Genomic DNA, 19,029 nt, shown 5'->3' with positions numbered 1-19,029 from the left:
AGTGGGGACTTACCTGGTCCAGAGGGTCGAGCTATGTCTTCCGGGTCTCCAGTGTATCTAGCGCAACTCCGTTGGTAGGTATTGCTAATCCTTAACCCTCCCCCACTACAATACAATGCAGGACAAGGATAATATACATTGATACATTGGTGACCATAACACCCAAATAAGCAACAGAGCATAAGCAACCAAGTTTTAGGTGCCGTAGTGGGGAGTAAGAAGTAGATGAAAATAAAGTAAGGAGAAGCAAAAGAGGAGAGAGGGCCCTGCTCACAAGAGCTTGCATTCTAAAGGGGAGGCTCTCACTCTGGCTCAGGATATTCTTCAGTGCAGGCCAGTACAAGTACAGTCCGACAACGCCACGGCAGTGGCCTACCTCAATCACCAAGGAGGCACTCAAAGTCAGGCAGCAATGGCAGAAGTGTCCCACATTCTCACATGGGCCGAACGCCATCTCCCAGCCATCTCCGCGGTATTTATCCCAGGAGTCTTTCAACTCCTGGTGGACAAATGGGGTTTACCGGATGTGGATCTCATGGCTTCAAGATAAAACAAAACATTTCCAGTGTATGGAGCCAGGACAAGGGACCCCGACGCAGCCTTCATGGACGCATTGTCAGTGAAGCGGACATTCCATTTGGCATATCTCTTCTCCCCAATATCTCTGTTTCCTCAAGCAGGAAGGGGGCACAGTCCTGTTAATAGCTCCAGCTTGGCCCAGGCGCCATTGGCACTCCGATCTTCAAAGTCTCTACATAGACGTTCCTATTCAACTTTCTCGAAGAGTAGACCTGTTGTCTCAGGGTCTATGTCTACATCCGGACCTAGCCCGTCTGTCTTTAATGGCTTGGCTCTTGAGACATCCCTCCTAACAGCTAAGGGATTTTCCAGCTCTGTGGCCGAACCTTACTCAGAGCACATAAACCGGCCTCAGCCAGAATTTATCACAGAATATGGCATACATATTTCCAATGGTGTACTCCGAGAAACTATGACCCTCAAGTTTTTAAAGTTTCTAGAATTCTTGCCTTTCTTAAGGCTGGATTGGATCTAGGCCTCCGCCTAGCATCTCTGAAAGTGCAGGTCTCTGCTTTGCTTTTGCTCCAAGCACTTCAGGAACCTCCATTCGAACCCCTGGAAACAGTGGATGTCAAGTGGCTCACTGCGAAGATTGTTTCTTCTGGCTATAGCATCTACCCATAGGGTATTGGATTGAGGGTCACTTTCATGTCGCTCCCCCTTTTTAATCTTTCATCAAGACGGGGCTATTCTTAGAATGCACCCGGGCTTCCTTCCCAAGGTGGTTTCTCGTTTCCACCTAAATGAGGAAACTCGTTCCGGCCTTTCAATCACCAGACCTCTCGGCAGGTGAGGCCTCTTTGAATGTTGTCCGCGCTCTGAAGATCTACGTGGACCGTACTACTTCCATCAGGAAATCTGACTCCCTCTTTGTCCTATATGGATTCCACAAGAAGGGATGGCCAGCTAACAAACAGACTCTGGCCAGATGGATTCGCATAACTATCTTACACGCAGACTGGCATTCCCGTGCCGGCTACAGGATCTGCTCATTATACTCGCTCTGTGGGTCCCTCGTAGGCAGCCCGGCGTGGAGCCTCTGCTGAACAGCTATGCAAATAAGCCATGTGGTCTTCTGTCTACATCTTTGTTAGGTTTTATGCCTTTGATACATTTGCCTCTCACGGTGCTTCCATCGGGCAAAAGGTTCTCCCCTCAGCTCAGGAGCGTTCCCGTTCTTGAACAACTGCTATGGGACAACCCCATTGTCTCCCCTGTGGAGCCCTATGGACCCTGAAGAGGAAAAGGAGAGTTATGGTAAAACTTTCCTTTGTTAACTCTCTTTCTTTGAAGTCCATAATGTCCACAGGGCACCCGCCCTGATGTACCTGGCTTCTATGGGTTTCTTCTCTTGGTCACTTGTTTCCTTCTTTGTGTGAGAGTGTGATTCTTCAGTGTACCAGGCTTCCTTCTCTCCTATCCTGCTACTGCCTTGGGCTTGTTAACAAAACTGAGTTGCCCTCGGACTGTGGGTGGGCTATAGGGGGAAGGACCGGAGCATCCTGAGATTGAAAAGCTTTGCTGTTGGTGTCTGGTCCTACCTACACCCCATTGTCTCCCCTGTGGACCCTATGGACTTCGAAGAAAGAGTTAACAAGGGCAACTTGTACTATAACTCTCCTTTTTTCATGCCGATATCTTTTTTTAATGTGTTTTATGTTTGCTGATCTAATTAAATTGTATGTCTATATGTAAACCAGACTTCTATTTTTACATGATCAGAATATCATATTTTGGATTAGCGCAATTATTTGTAATAATATTTCGTGTTCTTCAGGATTGGGGGCATTGCAGATACAGTACCTCTATTTAATTGCTGCAGTCATAGTTGGGTTCTGATCATCAGAGTTTAGCGGTACAATATTTAATTTGTGTCATCAGATTCTATTGGTGTTTTGGTATTTTAATGTGTGGGATGTGCTGGAAAAACAAGTCCGAGCCATGGAGGCCCCCACCTCACAATTTACAGGACTTAAAAAGATCTTCTGCTAGCATCCTTGTGCCAGATGCCACAGGACATATTCAGAGGTCTTTAGGAGTTCATGTTTTGATGGGTCAGAACTGTTTTGCCGGCATGAGGGGGAACCTACACAATATTAGGCAGGTGGTGTTAATGTTATGACTGATCGTTGTATATGTTCTGTAGGAGAATTAACTTTAGTTTTTACTCCAACTTACAAGCATGTGGTGGCTGGGGCAGCTACATTGCCTTGTGTTGTACAGAGCTTATTGCCTTTGGTAAACATTTTGGATTGCATGGATAAAATTTGATTGAATCTGTGCAATATTGCCCTACACCTATGTGGCTAAACTGCCTACATATGCGATCATTTTGTTTTGTTAGGAGTGTGACCAGCATTTCAAGCATAAATCAACTATACACAAATCTTGAGAGCATACTGTAAAACACCGAATGAACTATAAAGTATATACACTTAGGATGATATTTTTACCATTATTAATATAATTCCTGCCCATGTTGCCCATATACAGATGTGTCCTTATACATCTTTGCTGCAGTAGCGCTAAAAAGCTCCTCTCGACACGCCAGGTCCCGTGAGAACTCTGCTAGCGCCGGGCTTCTGTTTTGCCGTAATGTGTCTAATTCGCAATGCGATGCGACTAGGATGCATGAGCAGACTGTGCTTAATAATTTGATATGCAACACTTGTATATCTGAGACTCTGACTCTGTATACGAAGTTCTACATTGTAGCGGCCGCAGTTTTTTTAATTTCAAGTTCCGCTGTGATTCATATACAGACTCAGGTGCACACCGATATACAAGTGTCACATATCAAATGAATCAGCACAGTTTGTTGGTGCAAATTAGTCGCATCGCATTGCGAGTTAGATATTAGAATTAGACAAAAAAGACGCCCGAAGATAGCAGAGTAGCATGGGACCTGGCAGCTCACTCAGGCCAGGAAAGTCGCGCTGTGTGGTGTATTGAGGCTAGATGTATGAGGACACATCTGTAATACAACCCAGCACGTCAACTCTCCCCTATCTCGCCTTGGGGCTACCGTAAGTGCCACATATGCGAGCATTTACTCGCGGGCGATTCAACTTGTGGCTAATTTAATTGACTCCTAAAGTTAAACAAAGCTTACAAGAAAATATTTTCTTTTCTACATTTTTTAAATTCTATTTGTTTATTACATGATTGCTTGTTTTACTTATCTGATATATAATGCTATTATTTTACAATAATAGTAAGCTTTATCTTTTCTACACAGATTGCTGCTTCATATGGAAACACAGTTTGTATATTTGAACCACTGGCTTCTGTTAACTCTCACAAGCGAAACAGCGTAAGTAATACCCTTTCATGCTGCTCTAATTTCTATCGTCTCACCATTCGGTTTTTTTTTTTAGTTTTTCAATGTTTTATTTTGTTATTTGGCAAAGTACAGACTCTGGGAAAATCTATTTATAAGACACTTGCATATTGGAAAATAATAGTTTAATTGTATCTATTTAAAAATTGAAAGTGGCATGTCTGGGACAGATGGGCACATTCTTGGGGTGTGCGCACACACCCCTCCTCCTTTTCCCGCCCTTAATGTTTTAAATATAATTAGCAGAGTTCTATTTTTATTTCACACTTTCCAGAGTGTATGTATTGTGATATATCTGTGGTAATTAGCTTGGTAGAATGGTCAGTGGTGTAGTGAGTAGGTGCATAATAAAGATCCACACACAGTTATTTAGGTTTAGATGAAAATAAATGGTGCTTTACTTGTCAGCATATCAGGAACAAGATAATAAACAACCTAGCCACTCATATAGGGCACTAACTCACTGCTTGAACCCGGACTATAATGGGCTGCTAGTCTGCAAATATAACAGTCTCTTGTAGTCCCAGTCCTGTCTCTTACAGGTATAAACATGGCCTCCTGGCTTCCACACAAGGTCTCTCTTGTGCTCCTCCCTGCCTGGCTTGCAGGTCTGGACTCTGGCCTTCTGGCCTGACTTCCCCAAAGTCACACAAACAGTCCCAGAGATTTGCAGCCCTCCCTGTCTGACTGCAGGTCTGAACACTGGCCAAGCCTGGCCTCCAGACACACTAGGCTCTGTAGCTGCCATAGTCCTCCTTGGACTGATTTTACATGAAGCCTGACTGCAGGTCTGCCTAGTTAGCCCTCACCTGAGCTCTTTCCAGAAGGCAGCCTCTAGTTGTGGTCAAACTTAGGTTTTCTACCCTGTGTGGGCAGATCCCTCCAGCCACACAGAATCCATGGCTCACTATCGCTACCTAGCGTGATATTGTCACAGTATTTTTATACAATAGTGTCCTGCAATTAAGATTTCAGAAATGCTGTTTGGTGTTTTTTTGTTAAGATTTGTCCAATTGGCTATGTGCCAATAGATCGTTGAATCAAAACATGTTCATTGGAGCTATTTTATTGAAGCAAAATAGACATAAACCATACATCTTAGTAGTGGACATTTCAGTGTTCTAAAATCCTCTTGTCAAGTGCAGAAGGATGGCCACATACATAAAGACTCTGGGCCTGTGGTATCCGTACATTTATGATGGTGGAACGCCTGCTTATGTGCACAACCCGTTCTGCACATGTGCAGAACCAGTCCTGCGCAATCACACGCAGTGCCCCCCAAGCCGCTGCATCATTGACATGCTGCGGACATTCTGGGGCAGGGAGAGGCTGGCTCTGACCTGCGTTCCCGGAAAAGAGGAGCGTCACTCCCACTTACTGGGAGTGTTGAGGCCAGGGTCTGTGTCGGAGGACGTCGATATTTTGTACGGACAGTCTAAATGAGCTACAGCTTATTCTGTCGGCCAATGCTAGAAATCGATGGTCGCGATGTTGATCTGTTGCTGCGTCTTCAGACGCAGTACTTGGATTGCAGATGCTGACAGGAGGCGTCTTTTTTTTTTTTCTTCAGACTCCTACTGCAGCATTAACATATTTATGTATCTCTGCTCTCTCCAATGATGCAGCAGCGATGTGTTCTGCATCCATTTTGAATCAGGCCCCTTGTCCACAACAAAGAGAGCTGCATCTTTGGTAAATGTAATATGCATTTCACGTTGTGTTTTACTTTAATCCCCTCATGTTTAAATTGGTAGCAACTCCTGTAACATGAAATCTGCAGATTAAAACACCAAAAATTTGCTTCCATGACATGACTTACAGTACTTCACCTTAAAGTACTTAAAAGTGACAATAAAAGTAATTTGAACACATTAAGTTATTTGTTCTCCAGTTGTTCAGTTTCAGTGATTAATACAAGAAACAAACTGGGCACATCCCAAGCTTTGCATAGCTTCTGCAATTGATGGGTTCCAGGTTGGATGAAATCCAACAGTATATTAAATTGCTACTATACTATACTAATATTATAAGAACGCTGTGTCTGTCTGTTTCAAGTTTGCGCAAAAACTACGGTTTTCATACATCATTTTTAGTGGAAACTCCTAGAAATAACCTGCACTTTGTTACATCTTGATCCATTAAGTTAAAGCTGAGCAGTAAAAGAAACAAAATTTATTGACATCATCAAAGCAAGAGATGTGTGACACCATGTGCGTGGCAGGTGAGGTGTGTGGGAGAGGTGCTTTGGGCGTGGGTTCACTTGAAAAGGATAGGCTACATAGCAGTCTATGTACAGGGCACACAGTGACATTGTTATGAGTGGTGGGTGAGCCATGTGAGCCACTCCCGCGACAGGGCCCCTATATAAAGCAAAATACAACTATGACCACTCAAATAAAAATGTTGGCAGAAGCAATTTCATCGTGGCCAAAGCGCTGTCAACAGCTAGTAAAGAATATATTTTAAAGCACTCTTACAGCTGGTGAGAACAATATAATCTTAATTGTAATCATTTTGAAAGCACTGTAATATAAATGTTTAAATGGCCACCAGGGGTATGCATTTGCTGTTAATATGTTACATTTCAATGTTTCAACCTGGGTCTGAGTAACGCCCAGAGGTACTACATGTGACATTCTGGGGTATCCAAAAATAATTCTGTATTGGCGGGGAGGTAGCTGTGTATTAGTCACGCAGGGAAAACAGCTTCCCAGGGATCTGTACCCCAATGGCTGAACAGTGTGTCTCTCATAACAGGCAGGAAAAGACACTGATATGATCACTGGTGTTTCCTGCATAAAAGAGATTATCTGGATTTAGTAAAATCAGGTCATTTCTGACATAGTGCCCCTAATGTCAGAAAATGAGACTGATATCAGCCAAAGTAATTACGTTGTAAAACAAATGTTATCATTAAAGATAAAAATTGAAAATCTCTCTCTCTGTAATTGTTAGAACATGACTAGCTTTAAAAAATGAGTACTAATAAAGCATATGTGAACTGTAGTTGTATTGTTCATCTTGTATATTTTATTTAACTTGTAATATATGAAAAATATATATGTACAATTCTATTCGTGTCTTTTTTATTCTTGTGTCTAGCACATTTATTGCTTTTATATATAGCAGTGTCTAAACTTTTTTATCTAATAATTATATTCATTACAAATGTTTTGCTTTGCAAATGTTGGGGGTACATATAACACAGATAGGGGGTGCCCATGTGGAAAATTATTGAAAACCATTGCTGTATTTCATTTTACTTTGGCTGAGAGAAAAATGTGGCTGATGGTTATACACCTATTGCTTTGGCAACATTTGTAGTATTTCATCAGGTTGCTGACTTGCGGTCAATGTTGTTTCTATGGGAAGCAGTCGGGAAGCCGACGGACGACTTCCCGACTGTGTAATCCCGGCAAGAGTTAAATGACAGGCGCCGAATTCCCGACGTCTGTAATTTTACCTACGACGGGAGCCTGATGCCCGGCATCCCGATCGAAGGTTAGACGGGCATGGACAGCCGCTTGGGGGGGGGATAGTTTAGGGGCTCCTGGGGGGGACTTGGGGTTAGGCACTCCCCCTGGGTGAATGCAGGCGTGCCTGTGCATTGGGACGCCGTTACAGGGGCATGCATAATTAAGGCAGTGCGGCGGCATACGCAGCCAGACGTCTCGATGCACGCAGGAAGTGGCCAAAATCCTGCACGAGATCAGGTCAACCTCTATTGTGCGTATGGTTCCGATGGCTCTCGATGTTACAGATGTTTCCGCTATCTTGCGGACCACTCGGGCTTTGAGTAGAGGGAAGTGGGCGGCATTGTGTAGTGTTGGGCATCTGCATCTTAGTCTATGGTTGCCATGCGTATGCATTGATGAGCATATATTCACAGCAGCCGAGTGCATGTGCACACTTGCGTTCCTTGCTGAGTCAGGCCCCTAGTACAGTATAAATGAACTAAAGAACTAAAAAGCAAAAATGAGAAAAAGGTAGCATACTGAAGGAAAAGTAGCAAAGTTAAGGAAAAGGTACGCAATCCAGATAAAAGAGGTGAAGACAAGTCCGGTACGAGTGACCCTCACAATGCATCATAATGCTTAATCGTTACTTTGTATCAATTCTTTCGATACAAAAATAGTATGCAGCATGTTTAATCGCCCCAGACGTATCGTGGCATATGGGGCAAAAGGCGTAGGTGTAAGAGAACACGTGTAGTTTGACTCCTGTGCCGAGGTTTCAGATAACTGTTTACATCATAATTTTCTGTTTTATTTTCTAGCAACTTAAATTTCAGTGGCTTAGGACAGGCCAGTTTTTGCTTAGTTCCGTGACTTATAATTTGGCTTGGGATCCTCAAGGTAAGTAAATTTTATTTATTTTTTTTATTTTAAATTACGTGCACATTGTTTGTGAGATATAACCGTAGTTGGCTGTATTAATGTTTTAGTGAATGTTGAAGATTCATAAGAACCTTTAAGCTGGGTACGCACTAGACGATATATTGGATGATTTGTCATTTTGGGATGAATCCGAACGTCAAATCGTCCACATCGTCTAGTGCCTACGCATTATTGCGCGCTCCAGTGTGTCATTCGACGCATCTTCAGATCTACCTACAGTGCAGGCCACTATGAAGATCTGAGGCTGACACCATGGTTCTGGATGCGGCGGGGGAACAAAATATCGGGCAGTCGTACACCAGATCGTGCAGTGTGTACGGACCGTCCGATATATCGTCCAGTCGCATCTGGCATCGCTGGATACTCGCATCGTCTAGTTTGTACCCAGCTTTAGTTCTTGTCCATTGTTAAATTATGTGTTTAACAAAAAGGAGAAAGAAGGAGACTCTTGTTTGGGGCACTCATATACATTTAAAACTTAACTTTTATTAGATCTATTCCTGATCAGAAACACTTACTAAACAAACCTCCCGGTATTCAAGTGGAAATTAACCATTGATACCAGAAACATCAAATGTAAATAAAATTATGTTAAATCATGGATTGATATTCTGGTGAACCAAATGCTCAATATTGTAGGTCCAAGTGGTAAATACAATTATAATTGAAATCTTTCCCTGATAAGCTTGTTTATGTATTAAAGAACGTAATTAGTTTCTTATATCAGGAGAGTGCATATCTATTGTAAACCTGTTGCATAGTAATACATGTTTCTCAAATAAACGTTTCTCTATCATATATAGCCTTATCTCATCACAAAAGTATTCCTGTTATGGTAACCACATTTCTGTAAATGTAAGAAGAATACAGTTGCGCGGCGGCAATGTCATATAGAAACACGACAGAAATGATTCAGTTATACTCACATTGACTTGGCAATCAAAGGCAGTTGCACAGCGGCAAAAGTAATAAACAAAATTATAGTTGTAACTGTAAAACAGGTTTATATAACGTCCTTTCTATATAAGTACGAACTGTAGTTCCCTACTCTACAGTTAGAAAAGCAAGGAGTAACATGAGTGTATAAGAACTTTTCTTGGTTATAGGAACAAAATTATGTGTGTGTAAGGAAATAAAACTGAAGTGTAGCAGATATCCAATAACCATCTCTGTTTTTTTTGTGTTTCTGTTACTGATGTTTTTGGTTGTGTGCATTTTCTTTTATACCTGCAAATTCTTGGAATTGAAATAAGTGCCGTAGACACCCACTGCTATTCTGCATTACATATGTTACTGTAGTAATCATTGGGATGTTGTAGGATAGAGCAGGTGTTTTACTCTATATTAAGCTAATCTAGAATATTTCATGCATCAGCAGATGAAACCGAAAAGAACAGGAAATTACAAATCATTTTTTTTTTTCAGATAAAAAGTGACTTCTCTAAAACCAGCTTCAAAATATGTTTACAAGTATTTAAAATAAGTCAGTGCTTTTAAATAGTGGTTTCACATATTACAGATCAAATAGTAGCCATTATTTGAAGCTTTCACAATAATGAATATTCTGCAGGGAACAGACTGCTGACAGCCACTGATTACTTGCAATTATGGGCGCCACCTTCAAGTGACATTCTAGAAGAGGATGAGGATGATATTGACAGACCCGTCATAGAAGATAAAGTTCAACCTGCTCTGAATGACTGGAACTGTATCTGGCAATGCAAGTAAGTTGAGAAGAGACATTGGGCATGCAGGAGCCATTCTGTACATGTTCTAATATTACAGCTATAACTTCTGATGTAGTTATCTTAGTGAGACGTGTGTATCAGCAATACAGACTATACACATGTCCAGTACCTGGTAAATTACTCTACAAGATGCTCAGACAAAGCACACTGTGTATATATAGATAGGTATGTATATTTATATTGAAACATATATAAGCACAGTCCAAATGGCTGAGGAACCCCAAGGTTATTATGTAACACAAAGGTATATGTTGCATTTGGGAAGCATGCTGCACTTATTTATCTGTATCACATTGCATACATATGATCATTGGCCTGGTCGTGCCGGGCTGCATTGCCATTTATCATCCTATATTGTTTTTCCTAAGTCTCATTTCCCCCATCTTTTAGAGCATCTTAACGTTTGTGCATATGACTGTTATTACAAGTGTCTTAACATCACAAATTTTGGAACCACTGTAATGAAGCATTGTTTTGTAGCAGTTTCTGTGTCAGGCTAGTCCAGTGTTTCCCAAATTCAGACCCTGATTCAGAGCCGGACGCTCTGCCAGAGCACTTGCTCTGAATCAGGGCCGTCCTTCTTGTTTTTCAGAGCAGCCTCCTGGCCGCTCGCATAGTTGTGGGTAACCACCCACAGCTATAGCGAGCGGCCAGGAAGATGGTCACGATGGTCAAGACCATCGCGACCATCGGGCTTGCGACGAGACCCTTGTGGTAGGGTCTCGTTGCCGCAAGCCCCAGAGTGCTTTCGGCTCTAACAGGGGCCGGCCCCAGACGGTAGGCGTTCCCATGGGAACTCCTCTGTCTGGGCAGCCACGCCCCTTGGCCCGTCCACCAAAGGGGGCGTGCTGTCACTCAACATCGACAGCACGCCCCCTTTGGTACGAGACCCAGAGCGACGGATTGCCCGTTGCTATCCGGGTCTCGCGCATGCTCACGACGTAGCCGGCTCCGTCACGCGCACTGGGCCACCATCGACCCACTTGCGAGCGCATGGCGCTCGCGAGCGGTTCTGAATCAGGCCCTCAGTCCTTAGGGCACTTGGGGTCTGACACACAGATGAATGCAGTTAGCATCGCACAGTAGCAATGCTACCATATGGTAATGCAGCAAGAGGCATCTGTAGGAAAAAGGCAACTCCTGCTAGCATCTGCGATCCGAGTTCTGCGTCCGAAGCCGTAACATCGGATCACCATAGTGACCATTGTTCACTATGGCCACAGCAATTGCCCAAACTTCAAGCACTCCCCGAAAACTGAGTTGACACGCCCCCGTTTCCGGGAACGCAGGCTGGTTCCACCCCCTCCTCGCACCTAAATGGCTTTGAGGAACTCGCACTTGAAGACCGGAGGAAGAGCAGTACAGATCTTGCGCATGTACCAATTTTCGAACATCGGAGATGTACGCAAACCACTGGGTTGCGTTAATCGCTGTCCCTGTGAGGTATATATCCCTGACATTATGTTGAAGCCTTTCACAGAAGTGAAAGACTTCTCAGGGGGACGCATTTTTACAGTGTCTGCTTCCGACACCAGCCCGTAGAGAATTTGGAAGATCTCTCTCCTGCTTGTAAACCTCCATAGGCTTAAAGCAGTTTACACCATCTGAAGATGTTGTAAACTACCGGGCCAAACTACGAAAAGTTTTGGCGTTTGGTACATAGGGCTGAGATCATAGTCCCCATTGATAATAATGGGGACTGTGATCTGCAGTGCTAATTAGCACTCTGACTGAGAATTCTGTGAAATCTCCAGCATTGTGCTATTATATAGTACATAGCTACAATTCATAAAATCATGCAGAAATTACAGTTTCTACATAATTTTATGAAAATAAGCTTGATAAATAGGCCCCTATGTGCTGAGACCTGGAAAACCTGCAGTTAGATGATTTTACTCTCCTTCTTGTTGCAGTGTTATTAAGAGGTAGAAGTGAGTGTAAAAAAGTAAACCGTTATTTCACTGGTTGCAGGCAGATTTTATTTTTTACTGTTAAGTGCTATGGTGAAAGTTTATGCTTAGACTGCCTATAAATTAAGTGCATCCTAGATTTTATTTTTACTGCAATAAAACTGACCACTATGTCAGACAATACCTTTAAGGAAACCACATACTTTCAATAGCTTTTCATTTCATCCTTACTAAAAGGAATAAGCTCTCCTCTTTATGGTATCTTGCTAGATGCTATCCTCTGATCTCATAATAGGTATGATTGAGATTGCCCATCCCCTCCGGAAGAGTATCATTGGGAGACTATTAGACCCAAAATAGCTTGTACTGTAGCTCTATTTCTTGTTCAAAGAATGCATATAAAATATACTAGAGATGGTATTCTACTCAAGATTAATTAGCGATGATGTAAGACCACCAATTCTTATTTATCGGAAAGAATAGGCACCAAGTAGACAATAGGTAATCAAAAATAGTTTCCTTAGGGGGTAAGGTACATAACCACCTTAACTGTCTCCTCTCCGGCACATCTTCATAGGTATTTGCACCTTTCCTACTGTGCAATCAGTCAGTCACATCCTATTTGCAGCCAATCCTGGAACATGTTAGGGCCCCTGAATAAGTTTATTATTAAAGCTTTCCTCTCTTAAAAAGACAATCCTGAAATGATCCCATAGTTTCCTACAGAGACATCCCTCATATGGCCCTTTCCTCAGTTGATTATACATTTTGGAGAGACCATTTTATTACAGCGCAATAGCACGAATGTACCCCTGTGCCAATATTTATATAATCGCTTCAGGAACCTCCACTTTTTATAATATGAGACCTCCTTCCCCGCATTTTATCTGTTGTGATATACCTGTACGTTTGCAATGGTCCTAAAATGTAAAATAATTAGACTGCACAAATATTCATTTATGGCATGTATCACATGATGGTTATTATATTTATGAAATCAGTTATGAATCAAAACTACATTTTTAGTTTATTTGATTTTTCATAAAGTAGTAGCTTTTTTTTGTAGAATATGGATAATGGCGACAATTTGATTAACTTCTAGAAACATTAAAAAAAAATCTTAACTATTGCACATGTAATTTTTTTTTTCGCATTTATTTTTCTTTTTGAATGATTTATTTTTCTTTTTGGGTGATTTCTTCTCTGAGCCACCAACATGTAGGATTTTATTTTTTATACTTGCACAAGTATCATTGATTGATCTCTTGGCTGTTCACAAGGATGTATAAGGAAACTGTCCATATTTTCCAGGATGTATTGACCAAATAGGGTATGGTAGCTTTGAAAATTGGAAAACTGGGCAAGTGCAAGGGATAGGGTGAGATTATTTATTGTCACTACTATATGTAGTTAAACAAAAAATGAATACAACATCTATAGTGATCTTTCTAGCACCCTGCACCTTTCTTCTTTTCTGCCTGGGGTGTGTCTCTGTGCTCTGGTGCTTCTACCACATTCAGCTGATGCAACAAACTTGAGATACAGAACAGAGTGTGCTAGAAGCACCAGAGCAGAGAGCTACACCCCAGACAGGGAAGAGGAACTGCACGGATTGTGACAGGTGCAGGGTGCTGGAATGAACACTAATCTTATTATTAATTTTGAACTTATAATATATAGACAAACTATTTGCCTTGCAAAATTAATAACATCTAGTGTAGTATATTTCACAAAAAATTCTATCATATAAACTGTAACAGAAGGATTAACAACAAATCAATTCTCTTTATTCATTAATCTTATTTACCAACTGTGCAAGATGACAGACTTGGTAATGAATATTTAATGTATCTTTGCAAAACAGGACTGCGGTGCCTGTGCTTTTGATGAAATGGTCCCCAGATGGCGAATACTTTGCTACTGCAGGGAAGGTAAGTGATCTAATCAGTTTTGTTTTATTTTTAACATTCCACTGCAGTTTGAAAAAAAGGTAACATATTATTTTTATATGAAACATATTGTTGTATTTTGTAAGAATCCTCTCTTATGATGCACTGTTGATTAAAATGTTGTCATTACAAACGGAACCCGGCGAAACTTGAACAGGCGGAAAGTCCTGTCAGATTTGGGGAAATCAGCCTGACACCACCCAAATGATGCTCTCACATGGGGGTTCGCTATGGTATAGATTGTAAGCTTTCGAGCAGGGCCTTCCTACCTATATATCTGTCTGTTATTACCCAGTTTTGTTCTCTTAATGCTTACAATTGTAATGCGCAACGGAATATGCTGCGCTATATAAGAAACTGTTAATAAATAAAAATAAATAAATATGGTACCCCCCGATTTGGCTTGCTGAAGGTATTTGGTGTTTTTAAACTGGCTCAATAGCTGCTAAATATCGTTTTTAATAAGTGGTGCAGAATAGTATTTAGAAGGTTTTTTGTTGAAAATAACTTATTCTAGCAAATTTGGGGTACTTGAAAATGGGGGCCAGCATATTTAAAAGTTGCTAAAGTAAAGTTGAAAAAATCATGAAAAATCCACCTGCCGCAAGCACCTGCAATCAAAAAAACACTTGGGGCATACTTGGGGACCCCCCCCAGAGTCAAGTTTGCTAGTTTTTAACTTTGTACCCCAACATTTTTTTTTACGCCCCCAAATTCAAAGTAATTTTTTGGGGTGTTCTTAAGTGTTTTTTTTTTTTTTTTTATTTGACACAGTTTACCTTTGGGGGACTGTCTGAAGGCTGCACGGGGGTTTCCCACAGTGTTGCACCTCAAAACCTCAATTCTGCACTTATTTCCGCCTCCTATTCATAGGCGAACCTTTTCCGCCTATTACATTGCATTGACTTTCCACCTAGGCGAAAGTTTTTCAAACTGAATATGGAGTAAGATCAAAACGAGCGAAAATGACATCATTGGCGAAAAGTTTTCGACAAAAACACGCAGAAACGGCTTTTCGCCTCAAATTGAATACGGTCCTATGTTGGCATCCAGGGTCTTGGCAAAACAACAAACCGAAAATCCCGGACCAGTGGACATTAGTACCGTCCTCTAAGGACAGTACTACCCGTATGACGGCTCAGTGGCGGGATTTCACTATAGAAATCCCGGTGCTGAGCATTCATTGGCTGAGAGAGGCTAGCCCTTCCGCCTCTCAGCCAATGAGCGGTGCCCACCATTGAAGTCAATGGTGAGAACCTCAAAGATAACCTTAAGTAACCTTGCGGTTCTCACCAATGACTTCAGTGGTGGGAACCATACATTGCCTGAGAGAAGGGTGGCTCGCTCGCCTCTCTCAGCCAATGAGCGCTCAGCATCGGGATTTCTATAGTGAAATCCCGCCGCTATTCGGGAAGTACCAACCTTACAGGATGGTACTGTGTTCGGTGGTCCAGGTAATTGCTTTCTTTTTGTTTTGACAAGCCCGTGGATGCTTACATGGACAGATGAGGACGTGATCCACGCATAGGAGAAGATAAGTATGGATTTTGTTTTTACAGGTATTCGTGGATGCAACTTGGAGAACATCTGTGTTGTCCATGACATCATTCAGCGTGCATACACACAGAACAATGTCATACAAATCGTGAATGACCGATCGCTGATCTTTCTGTATGCTGAAGAGATCAGTGACCAATATGAACGACCCATGGGAGCGCGCATCGCATTGTTATCATGCCCACAAACGGCATTTCTTAAATGATTTGTCGTTCCAGTGGATCGAAAACTGCCAAATTGTTTAAAAAATCATACCGTGTTTAGGGGTCTTTAGATCTCGTTGGGATCTAAATTTGGGTGTTCTATCTGATGATGACGTGAACACTCTTCTAGGTTCTCCTTGGAATGCCACGGCATATGCCAGGTTTCAGCAGAGCCAATTATAAATTCTGCACAGGGTCTATTGGACTCCAAGTAAGTTATGTGTTTGGAGGGTCTTTTAAGGACTCTTGCCCTAAATATGATATCTCCTCTGCTGATTTCTGGCATCTTCTTTGGTCTTGTTCATGTGTGGCTACCTATTGGTGGTACATTTTGTACAGAATACAGGTATCCAGTTTTCTTTACTAACCCCATGTATTTGCCTCTGTGGTCATGACATAGACCCCCTTATGATTATATGTGAATAATCTTTTAACATTAGCCCATGTATGTATTGCCCGAATATGGATGGCCCCTAACTCCCCTTCTTTTCCTTCTTGGGTGGCTTTAGTAAATGCCACTATTTCACATGATCGTTTAATGTATAGAAGGGGAAATGTCCATTGAAATATGATAGTCTGGTCTCTTTGGCATGATTCCCGTTATGCTTTTATTGTCCCTTCTCATGATTAGTTTTAACATTTTTTTGTTTATTTATTATTGAGTTGTTTTATGACTCTGCCAGTCTGCATTATATTTAATTCTGTATTAATTTTAATATTGCTTGATTATATATTATGTGACGTTGTCTAATTTTTAAGTTATATTTTCCAATTTGGTTACTGAGTATATTATTATTCAGATATATGTTAGCTATATATTTCTCAACTTAAAATATTTTCTTATTGTGATAATATGCTTGGCAATGTGATTTATGTTGATATTTGACAAAACTCTAAATAAAAATACTTGACTTAAAAAAATAAAAAAAATAGCTCTAAGGTTTTATTTTTCACCAAGATGTATTTTAGCAAACTAAAGGTACCAGATTTGGTTGTTTTCCTGTGTTCTCTAAAGCCATGTTGCCGCATCCACGATTATCCGACCATATGATTTAGTGACAGATGGCATCATTAAGAGACTTCCAGCTATAAAGGGTTTGCTGCCTCCGCTTCAGATGGCAGCTTGTTTCCATTTTCATCATGGGTGACTCATCTATAGTTGTCTTGCTTCCTTTCCATATTGACCTAGGGCATCACCCCTGTGCTGTTTAACTCTCCATAAGCTTGTTGCATAAGGTGAATGTATACACTATAATCATTTTTAATCAGATAAAAAAAAATATCCAGCTTTGTTATTGTTATTTACAAAATGTCATGTATATTTTCTACCTCTTCTGATTCTCAGGGTGCGTATTCACTAAGCAAGATTTGAGGGCGTTTGAACAATAACGACGTCGTTATCGTTATATCGCGTGAAAATCGTGCATGCATCGGGAACATTTATGTCGGAAACGACCAGCGATGCGCGTGCCTGCTGGTCGTGTCCGACATCTATCATCGCCCGTACATGCTGGTCAACCTGATGATCATGTCAGGTTCAGCATGTACGGGGATGATGGATGACGTTCAGTGTAGGCACATCACAGACGGAGAAACGTCCGCACAATTACAATGTCGTAATCGTGCTCTTGTTATAGTTTAAATATTTACACATTCAGCAAAATGAATCGGATAGTTTGATTTTTATTTTTTTTATGATTTAATTATAACAAATTTATGTAGCAAAACACAGCCATGAGCTCAATGGAATCCGACTTAAGTGCTGGCCACGATGCTGATTTCCTGCTTAGTTCGGCGCTAACAGACTTGCGGCCGCCATTTTAGTCGGAGGATGTTCGTTATCGTGACCAAATACCCAGCTTAAGGCGCAGTGACCGGCATCCTCCGACTTAAGTGGTTCTAGTCGGACTGAACAGCGCGCTGAATTAAATAGTTCTGGGAACTCCTTCCCGGGTATATTCAGCGTTTTGGAATATAGTATCACATTATTTTTATTTTCTTAACTGACAGCAGCATAGGCAAAATTAAAATGTAATATAATTTAATAACCATACTTACTGTTCTCTTTCTCTTTAGTAATGTTGCCATCGGCCTTTTTTTTTTAGACTCTTAATTTTGTCATTCATGATTAGCAATGTTTTCTATAGAATTAGAATTTTCATCACTGACTTCTGCAGCACAATTTTAATTGGTCATAATTCATAAAAGTTCTGGTGTTGAGTTCAGACAAGTATTTAATATTCTCCATGGAATAGCAGAGACAGTGCAGGTTCCTTTCTCTGAAAAGAAGGTTTTATAATAATGTTAGGAGAATAGGTCATTTGCTGGAGGTTAGGAACAATATGAGGAAATACATTCATACATAAGATTGCTGTCAGTATACTGTCAGAAGCATTGTTGGATATTAAATTACCTGAAATTGAGTTTTCCAATGCGTTTGAGAAAGTGATAAAGGTTTTGATATCTATAAATAGAAAACAACGCACATAGGTGAAAGTTTTTTATTCAAAGTACAAATTTATTTGTGTTAATTTAAACAACAAGCAGGATAAATCTAAAGAACAAAGAGGTAGATGTATTATCTGTCAGTATGAGGAAGAAGTGGTATCAGCGCACGTTGTGTGCTGATACTACTTCTCCCCCATGTATTATTGAGGGGTTGGGCGATATGCGCCCCTGTCATTATCTGTGCTGCTATCTACAAGATATGATGTATGAATGGTCAGTGGCACTATCGATATCGACAGCCGCAGCTGTCGTTGACCTATCACCCCTGTACTGTCCCTGGTTGTGGCAGCTGCTGGCTCCGGGGTCTGCACACGGGATCTTGTGATGCTTGAGACACAGCGCATCAGCATTAGTCTGATACGCTGTGTACTCGGGCAGGGATCGCCGGAGAGGGGAGTTTTCACTCCCCCACTTCAGCAGATGAGATTGTTCATACATCTCATCGGTTGTGCTTCCTGCTTCGCCTCAGTAAAGAGGCAAAGCAGGAAGAGTTATAGCGGCACAACCTGTGCAGCTATAATACATTTCCCCTTATATGTATTAATAAGGGTGCAATTCGCTGTGTTAACTTAGCTAAAGTGTCTGGAGAAATTAATTAGAATTTCTGTGATCAGCCTCAGAGGGTGCTCACAAAAATAAGCATTGCTTTGTATCGCTTCCAGCACTTTATCCGGGTTAACACAGAACTATAAAAGTTTCAACTTTATGAATATAATTCCTGCATTTTTTATTTTATTTTTTTTAAACTGGGGAACTCTTAAGCTGTGTACACACCTGGCTGACTGGACCCGTCGACTATTGGTAAGTGCATACACACTTACCAGTCATCCACCTAATG

General features: G+C 41.3%; 1 protein-coding gene across 1 annotated transcript in view; it reads left to right on the top strand.

Annotated features, from left to right (window-relative positions):
• DMXL2 (Dmx like 2) overlaps positions 1 to 19,029 on the top strand; it is a 178,916-nt gene that overhangs the window by 37,878 nt on the left and 122,009 nt on the right. The window contains exons 3-6 of the mRNA XM_088472781.1: positions 3,818 to 3,892; positions 8,196 to 8,274; positions 9,887 to 10,040; positions 13,839 to 13,905. Coding sequence (XP_088328907.1) covers positions 3,818 to 3,892; positions 8,196 to 8,274; positions 9,887 to 10,040; positions 13,839 to 13,905 — 375 coding nt within the window. The remainder of the gene's footprint in view (positions 1 to 3,817; positions 3,893 to 8,195; positions 8,275 to 9,886; positions 10,041 to 13,838; positions 13,906 to 19,029) is intronic.

The sequence above is a fragment of the Taudactylus pleione genome, unplaced genomic scaffold (assembly GCF_031769625.1).
Source record: "Taudactylus pleione unplaced genomic scaffold, aTauple2 ptg000129l, whole genome shotgun sequence".
Classification (NCBI taxonomy): Eukaryota; Metazoa; Chordata; class Amphibia; order Anura; family Myobatrachidae; genus Taudactylus; species Taudactylus pleione.
The sequence above is the reverse complement of the archived record's forward strand: the minus strand, read 5'-3'. Positions and strand labels throughout refer to the sequence as shown.